Source organism: Hyperolius riggenbachi, chromosome 2 (genome assembly GCF_040937935.1).
Source record: "Hyperolius riggenbachi isolate aHypRig1 chromosome 2, aHypRig1.pri, whole genome shotgun sequence".
Taxonomy (NCBI): Eukaryota; Metazoa; Chordata; class Amphibia; order Anura; family Hyperoliidae; genus Hyperolius; species Hyperolius riggenbachi.
This window is the reverse complement of record NC_090647.1, coordinates 484,952,028-484,961,118: the sequence shown is the minus strand read 5'-3', so window position 1 is coordinate 484,961,118 and position 9,091 is coordinate 484,952,028. Positions and strand designations below refer to the sequence as shown.

Sequence of the window (9,091 nt, the reverse complement as noted above, 5' to 3'; positions counted from 1 at the left end):
AATCGGGAGGTCGATCGGCCGCCAAGTTGAGAGATGTATGGCCACCTTTGGTTTTCCATGAACGGCAATCTGTATTTCACACATGGGTACATGCTGTAAAATTGTTGAGACTAGAGACCAAACAAAGCTCTGCACCTCCCCCCTCCTCCGCACTCAGCTACTTTCCCTTTCACTTCTCTCACAGCGCAACCGAGTCGCTCACGTGTGCAGCCAGGCACCGCCCCCAGCCGCGGAACAGCCACTCAGACCTTAGTTCCGGTGCCGGCCCCGGAAGCGGAGCTGAGACTTGCCGGTGTGTAGTGTGAAGACATCGCTGATCGTTGCTGTTACCCACAGAGGAGATACAATGAGCGCAGGTATAAAGGGGGAGGGGAGCGCTATGCATTGCTGCTCGGAATACGGAGACCCGACACTGGCTGCGCTCAGGGTGACGTCACTAATGCAGCTGCTGAGTCATAGACGGCTCCTGATATAATGCAATGCGGTGTAGTGATTCAGTCTTATATGAATGACATTTGCCTGTTTAAACAAATAGTCTGTACATTATTTCCATTTTCTCTGTTAATTGTTCACCAAAAAGTATAGTAATGTTTGTGTATTTAACATCTTGTGAACAGGTTTCCTTTCATATCCGTGTGGTGATCACATGGTAGCCGCAAGGCTCCTCCTCCATTCTCTTCTCTCTGGAGTTGGGTGCTGCATCCAGGGGCGTTTCTAGGGTCCTTGGAGATCGGGGCACCTGTGGGCACCAGGCGGGGAGTTATAGGCAAAAAAATGGGCGTGGCCGTGCGGTGAGTGGGCGTGGCCATGGGTGGGGCCAAATGTACATGAACTTAGCAGCAGTGTAAGCTACAGATAACGGGCCTGCCCATCGAAATATTGGATGGAGCCCCCTGTCCTTTATTTGGATAATTTACAATCAGTATAGGCATAGATCAAAGATGTATACGCACATACAATTTTGATTGGTCAATTACTGACCCCCAATTTTACCACCCCCGTGCAGTAAGTGGGCCAACAGACAATGAATTTTATGAACAGAGCTAAAATTGGCTAATCAAAATTGTATGTGTGTACCAGGCTTCACAGCTAATACTGTACATACTGAAAGTAGCAGGGATCAGCATACAATATAGCTGGTTTACAATCAGTAAAGGCACAGAGTAACACCTTACACTGTACACACTGGAGGTAAATCAGCACATAGTGCAGCAACTAGAGAACAGCGTATACTGTACATACTGTAGGCAGCAGAATTCAGCACACTGCAGCTAGCGTGCCAAAAATATGAGGATCACGTTGTGCGGCGTGCTTATCGTGCCGCACCGAAAAAAGGGTGGGCCATGGACCAGAATATAGGTGTGGTAACGGCCGGGTGGAAACAAATTTACATGAACCTAGCAATGGTGGGACATTAGATTATGACAGTGGTGGCGAACCTTTTGGAGGCCGAGTGCCCAAACTGCAACCCAAAAGTCACTTATCTATCGCAAAGTGGCAACCGCAATTTAAACTAAATACTGTACAAACGTTTTAACTCATACATGAACATTATGGAAAATCCAAGTTGAAAATAAACTGTGAAGATAAACAATTTCATCCATAGTACTCCTGAAAAATGTATTCAATTTTTTAGAACCTCCCAGTTTTATTTTCTGTTTTAAAAAGCTAAAAAAGTAGGTTTAATGCTATTGTCTCATATGATAAGGATTCAGCTTTTCCCATAGTCTCGCAGTTAGCAATCATGTGACCCCCAACAAGACAAATTCAGCAATCATGAGGCCCCCAACAAATCATGAGGCCCCCAACAAGACAAATTTAGCAATCATGAGGCCTCCAACAAATCATGAGGCCCCCAACAAGAAATTCAGCAATCATGAGGCCCCCAACAAATCATGAGGCCCCCAACAAGACAAATTCAGCAATCTTGAGGCCCCCAACAAATCATATGGCTCCCAACAAGACAAATTCAGCAGTCATGAGGCACATAAATAGACAGCATTTCACATAAATAGGCAGAATCCCCCCTTAATATGGTAGCCCCCACGTTAGGTAGTGAGTGACAGGGACCCCCAGGTTAGCTAGTGAGTGACAGGCGCCTCCAGTTAGGTAGTGAGTGACAGGGACCCCGATAGTGAGTGACAGGGAGCCCCTTTAGGTAGTGAGTGAGTGCCAGGGAGCCCCTTCAGGGAGTGAGTGAGTGCCAGGGAGCCCCTTCAGGGAGTGAGTGAGTGCCAGGGAGCCCCTTTAGGCAGTGAGTGAGTGCCAGGGAGCCCCTTTAGGCAGTGAGTGAGTGCCAGGGAGCCCCTTCAGGCAGTGAGTGAGTGCCAGGGAGCCCCTTCAGGCAGTGAGTGAGTGCCAGGGAGCCCCTTCAGGCAGTGAGTGAGTGCCAGGGAGGCCCTTCAGGCAGTGAGTGAGTGCCAGGGAGGCCCTTCAGGGAGTGAGTGAGTGCCAGGGAGGCCCTTCAGGGAGTGAGTGAGTGACAGGGAGGACCTTTAGGTAGTGAGTGAGTGCCAGGGAGCCCCTTTAGGGAGTGAGTGACAGGGAGGCCCTTTAGGGAGTGAGTGAGTGACAGGAAGGGCCTTTAGGGAGTGAGTGAGTGACAGGGAGGGCCTTTAGGTAGTGAGTGAGTGCCAGGGAGCCCCTTCAGGCAGTGAGTGAGTGCCAGAGAGCCCCTTCAGGCAGTGAGTGAGTGCCAGGGAGCCCCTTCAGGCAGTGAGTGAGTGCCAGGGAGCCCCTTCAGGCAGTGAGTGAGTGCCAGGGAGCACCTTCAGGCAGTGAGTGAGTGAGTGCCAGGGAGCCCCTTCAGGCAGTGAGTGAGTGCCAGGGAGCCCCTTCAGGCAGTGAGTGAGTGCCAGGGAGCCCCTTCAGGCAGTGAGTGAGTGCCAGGGAGGCCCTTCAGGCAGTGAGTGAGTGCCAGGGAGGCCCTTCAGGGAGTGAGTGAGTGCCAGGGAGGCCCTTCAGGGAGTGAGTGAGTGACAGGGAGGACCTTTAGGTAGTGAGTGAGTGCCAGGGAGCCCCTTTAGGGAGTGAGTGACAGGGAGGCCCTTTAGGGAGTGAGTGAGTGACAGGAAGGGCCTTTAGGGAGTGAGTGAGTGACAGGGAGGCCCTTTAGGGAGTCAGTGAGTGCCAGGGAGCCCCTTTAGGGAGTGAGTGCCAGGGGGAGCCCCTTTAGGGAGTGAGTGCCAGGGAGCCCCTTTAGGGAGTGAGTGCCAGGGAGCCCCTTTAGGGAGTGAGTGAGTGCCAGGGAGCCCCTTTAGGGAGTGAGTGAGTGCCAGGGAGCCCCTTTAGGGAGTGAGTGAGTGCCAGGGAGCCCCTTTAGGGAGTGAGTGAGTGCCAGGGAGCCCCTTTAGGGAGTGAGTGAGTGCCAGGGAGCCCCTTTAGGGAGTGAGTGAGTGCCAGGGGGAGCCCCTTTAGGAAGTGAGTGAGTGCCAGGGGGAGCCCCTTTAGGAAGTGAGTGAGTGCCAGGGAGCCCCTTTAGGGAGTGAGTGAGTGCCAGGGAGCCCCTTTAGGGAGTGAGTGAGTGCCAGGGAGCCCCTTTAGGGAGTGAGTGAGTGCCAGGGGGAGCCCCTTTAGGGAGTGAGTGAGTGCCAGGGGGAGCCCCTTTAGGGAGTGAGTGAGTGCCAGGGAGCCCCTTTAGGGAGTGAGTGAGTGCCAGGGGGAGCCCCTTTAGGGAGTGAGTGAGTGCCAGGGAGCCCCTTTAGGGAGTGAGTGAGTGCCAGGGGGAGCCCCTTTAGGGAGTGAGTGCCAGGGAGCCCCTTTAGGGAGTGAGTGAGTGCCAGGGGAGCCGCTTTAGGGAGTGAGTGAGTGCCAGGGAGCCCCTTTAGGGAGTGAGTGAGTGCCAGGAAGCCCCTTTAGGGAGTGAGTGAGTGCCAGGAAGCCCCTTTAGGGAGTGAGTGAGTGCCAGGGAGCCCCTTTAGGGAGTGAGTGCCAGGGGGAGCCCCTTTAGGGAGTGAGTGAGTGCCAGGGGGAGCCCCTTTAGGGAGTGAGTGCCAGGGAGCCCCTTTAGGGAGTGAGTGCCAGGGAGCCCCTTTAGGGAGTGAGTGAGTGCCAGGGAGGCCCCCCCCGCCGCCGCCGCTGCTCCCCCCACCCCCCTTACCTTGTAGCAGACCTCAGGATCAGCGGCGACCCGACCAGTAAGAGCGGGCGCTGGACGCACCCGCTCGATATGCGGAAGTGATGTCACTTCCGCATATCAGTGCGGGCGCTGGGTCCTAGCGCCCGCAGGATTGGTCGCCGGCTCACCGCCTGATCCTGAGGTCTGAGTGACGCGGCGGCGGCTGGAGGGAGCCGCTGCCAGAGGGGGTCGGGCGGAGATCCGTGGCACCCCAGGATAGATTGGGGGCACGTGCCCCCCCAAAACAGGGCTAGCGACGCCCCTGGCTGCATCCATGGTCAGTGGTGCAGGTGATATGCAGGGTTTAATGCCTAGGACACACCATGCAATTTCCTATCAGATAGATGGGTCAAATTGATCATTTATGACAGGTCTGATCTGATATTATTTTTCTGATTGATTATGTGTAGAAGTGATTGGAAAATGCGTCAGCTTGCATGCTGCCATATTTTGCTATTTTTCTATGATCTAAATAAAAGGATTTATGTTTTTACTGTACGAAAGGAGTGTGGAGGAATTTTTGAACTCTTGATTGGAAAATTGGACAGAAATCCGACTGGACCTGACGGAAATTATTGATCTGACTTGTCTATCTGACTGGAAATTACTTGGTGTGTACCAGGCATAAAGATTCCCATACACCTAGCGATGTATGTATGAGACAGATATCACTCTCTGACTCTGATCAGAGAGAGATCTGTTGGCTGCCTATGCACAGATTGCCGTTTCCAGATCCTTTTCAGCATGATATCTCTCGGGAGTCTTCTGATGCCTCCTCTGTCACTGTCTCTTCACATGCATTAATCGCTTCCCGACAGAGGCGGGACAAGGTCCTTTAGCACCCAAGGCTGAGACAGCAAAGTGCGCCCCCCCATCCCCCCCACCCCAGCCTTCACACACTGATTGCTAATAGACTAATAGGTGCCCCAGGGCCCCCAACCTCCCCAACACCTTAATCTCTAGTTATCTGGCTTGCAGTCACTGCCATGTATCCCATTTTCTTATTTCTTTCTGCTTCAAACACAATTGGGAATGACAACTGAATGAATTGTGCGCCCCCTCCTACACTGCGCCCTGAGGCTGGAGCCTCTTCAGCCTCTGCCCGGCCCTGCTTCCCGGCCACCCATAGGTGGTGGAAAGTGGCCACGCTTTTGTCACATTATTGCCACAAACATGAATCAATTTTATTGGAATTCCACATGAAAGACCAATACAAAGTTGTGTGCACGTGAGAAGTGGAATGAAAATCATACATTATTCCAAACATGTTTTACAAATAACTGCAGTGGGATGTGCGTAATTATTCAGCCCCCTTTGGTCTGAGTGCAGTCAGTTGCCCATATACATAGCCTGATGAGTGCTAATGACTAAAGTGCACCTGTGTGTAATCTAATGTCAGTACAAATACAGCTGCTCTGTGACGGCCTCAGAGTTTGTCTTAAGAGAATATTGGGAGCAACAACACCATGAAGTCCAAAGAACACACCAGACAGGTCAGGGATAAAGTTATTGAGAAATTTAAAGCAGGCTTAGGCTGCAAAAAGATTTCCAAAGCCTTGAACATCGCACGGAGCACTGTTCAAGCGATGATTCAGAAATGGAAGGAGTATGGCACAACTGTAAACCTACCAAGACAAGGCCATCCATCTAAACTCACAGGCCGAACAAGGAGAGCGCTGATCAGAAATGCAGTCAAGAGGCCCATGGTGACTCTGGACGAGCTGCAGAGATCTACAGCTCAGGTGGGGCAATCTGTCCATAGGACAACTATTAGTCGTGCACTGCACAAAGTTGGCCTTTATGGAAGAGTGGCAAGAAGAAAGCCATTGTTAACAGAAAAGCATAAAGAGTCCCGTTTGCCACAAGCCATGTGGGGGACACAGCAAACATGTGGAAGAAGGTGCTCTGGTCAGATGAGACCAAAATAGAACTTTTTGGCCAAAATGCAAAACACTATGTGTGGCGGAAAACTAACACTGCACATCACTCAGAACACACCATCCCCACTGTCAAATATGGTGGTGGCAGCATCATGCTCTGGGGTGCTTCTCTTCAGCAGGGAAGCTGGTCAGAGTTGATGGAAAGATGGATGGAGCCAAATACAGGGCAATCTTGGAAGTAACCCTTTTGGAGGCTGCAAAAGACTTAAGACTGGGGCGGAGGTTCACCTTCCAGCAGGACAACAACCCTAAACATAAAGCCAGGGTAACAATGGAATGGTTTAAAATAAAACCTATCCATGTGTTAGAATGGCAAGGTCAAAGTCCAGATCTAAATCCAATCGAGAATCTGTGGCAAGATCTGAAAACTGCTGTTCACAAACACTGTCCATCTAATCTGACTGAGCTGGAGCTGTTTTGCAAAGAAGAATGGGCAAGGATTTCAGTCTCTAGATGTGCAAAGCTGGTAGAGACATACCCTAAAAGACTGGCAGCTGTAATTGCAGCAAAAGGTGGCTCTACAAAGTATGGACTCGGGGCTGAATAATTACGCACACTCCACTTTTCAGTTATTTTCTTTTTTTTACATTTTTGGAATAGTGTATGATTTTCGTTCCACTTCTCACGTGTACACCACTTTGTCTTGGTCTTTCACGTGGAATTCCAATACAATTGATTCATGTTTGTGGCAGTAATATGACAAAATGTGGAAAACTTCAAGGGGGACGAATACTTTTGCAAACCACTGCATACAAATGACTATGGTAGGGACTGGATTGTGAGCCCCTCTGAGAGACAGTTAGTGACAAGACAATATACTCTGTACAGCTCTGCGTAATATGTCTGCGCTATATAAATACTTAAATAAATAAATATCAAAGCCACTTTCCCCATAAGGGTTAATGGAAACCCGGGTGATTCGTTCCACAATCCAAAAACCTTAATAGAAAATGTTGAATGCAAAGTACTTTACAAAGTAAAAATGTAAAAGATACTTTCACAATAAGTAACAGAATAAATGCTATCTGTTGGCTCACAGATGTATATTCAAATTATTCTTACAGCGACTTAAAATTACCTAAAAACAAATGACAATGATATTATATGTATTTACTTTTTTATCTTCTATTTACGGTTTCTTATGTACTTTTTTTTTTTTTATGTCTGTCTTGGCAGGTTTAAGTTTGGAGAAGACTGCTTCCTTTAAGAAGAAGCTGAAGTCTGATGCCCGCTTTGTGTTGGCCCAGAATGTTGCCACATGCAATGATCCTCTGGAGGTGTGTCTTCAGAGACAGACTGTACAGGACACCGTACATGTCTTCCAGCATGCCATCCCAGCCGAAGGCAAACCTGTCACCAACCAGAAAAATTCAGGTCGCTCATCTTTATTTATTTTTATCAGGAGGAATGTTTTAGGGGTATAGTAGTATACCCCTACTATAAAAGTCTTCTCATCCCCCCTCTGACCCCTCCCGTAAGGTCCCCTATTACCTCAATGCATCAGACATTTCTTCCACAGGTCTAGCTGCACATCACAGCAAGAGTATGCATGCGGTTTTTGTGGCCACAGGACTTCTTTGTGTATGATCTCTCTGCAAAAAGCATTTTGCAATTGGCAAGCTGAGCCTTCTAGTGACTAAAGTGAGCAACTGGTGAACTCTGAATTTGAGTAAGCTCTAGTTGCTAAGTGTTTAAATGGTTGCAATATTCGCTTTGTCCAGGTAACCAGGGCAGGTACAAGGGATTGAGATAAACCACTTAAAGATGACCTTTAAAAGTGTCCATACTTCTAGCGATTTGGCTGTACTGTCGACCATTCGATTAGATAATTTTATAGAATAGAGTGGGTATTCTGGAACACAATCGATGAAAAATGGCTGATTTTATTTAGAATCGACCAGCTTAGACCAATGCAAGATATCCGTCGATCGCACATGAATCAACTACTGTTCACATGTCATTCTATCGACTCTGAATCAATGTTTGCATTCAGAGCATGGAGACACAACATTGGTCAGATCGATTAGTGAAGGTGAATTGCATAGGATATCGCTTATAGTGTGTGGGTCACTAGTCGATTGACTTTCGATCAACCATACTGAAGTCAATTACTTAATCCTCCTAAACGGTAACGGGGTAGCCGCCGCAAAGGATTTCTCTGCCCCAGGAAGGATTTTTGGAATTAAATTTGCTTTAGCCTTTGTAGCTAGCACTTCGCTAGCTACCATTGTCCCCCAAGTCCCTCCGCTTTTGTTTGATCGCCTCCGTTATACGTAACCCCCCCCCCCCCCCCTCCCCCAATCCTGTGATGGCGCGGCCTCTCCAATCAGCTCCAGGCTTCGTTATCGGGATTGCGCATGATGTCAATGATGTCCTGTCCGATCGTCGCCTTAGCAATGACTAAAGCTCATTGAGGAGATTGCGGCTCTCACAGGATCACGGCTAGGTAAAGCGGCGGCGATTGGGGGGATCCGAAGGGTGCCGGGGGACTTGGGGGACAATGGTTGCAAGCCTAGTGCTAGCTACAAAGGATAAAACAACAATTTAAAAAATCCCTCCCGCCGAGGCAACCTCAGAAACTGCGTACCGCCAGGGAGGTTAATAAAGTCTATTGCTTTGTCGATTGAATCAGAATCGCTAGACATGTGGCTACCTTTAAAAACAATCTACATTATTAGCAAGAGTAGCAAAAGTTATAGATTAAAAACTAACCATCTGTACTTCAAACTCCAAGTTTTGTTAGAATTAGCTGTAGTCGCCCTGCAAAAGTGCCCTGGCAGTTTTCAGTCCTCACTAGGGATGTTGGGAGGTAGTAGCATAGGCACTAAGAGATGTTTTTTAGACCAGCTAAGCAGGTTTGTCCTGCAAAGTACTGTGATCCTGTGCCACTATTCCAGCTTATTACAGAGGATGGGAAGAGGCGGGGAGTGGAGTGTCAACCCCAGTATTTACAATGCCAGCCACAGTATAGCACCTTCCTGAGTTGCCACAGTGATTCCCTGTTGCTGAATGAAGAAGTCATCTGCTGCTGCTT

At 49.1% G+C, this 9,091-nt stretch overlaps 1 protein-coding gene across 2 annotated transcripts in view; it reads left to right on the top strand.

The window, feature by feature from the left end:
* Positions 1-245: 245 nt before the first annotated feature.
* The window catches only part of BLMH (bleomycin hydrolase), a 71,810-nt gene continuing 62,964 nt past the window's right edge, over positions 246-9,091 (top strand). The window contains exons 1-2 of one of the 2 annotated variants that reach the window (XM_068270334.1): positions 246-356; positions 7,234-7,431. In XM_068270334.1, coding sequence (XP_068126435.1) covers positions 347-356; positions 7,234-7,431 — 208 coding nt within the window. In that variant the 5' untranslated portion in view covers positions 246-346. Of the gene's footprint in view, positions 357-7,217; positions 7,432-9,091 lie in introns of those variants that run through there. The other variant, XM_068270333.1, reaches the window with a different exon arrangement.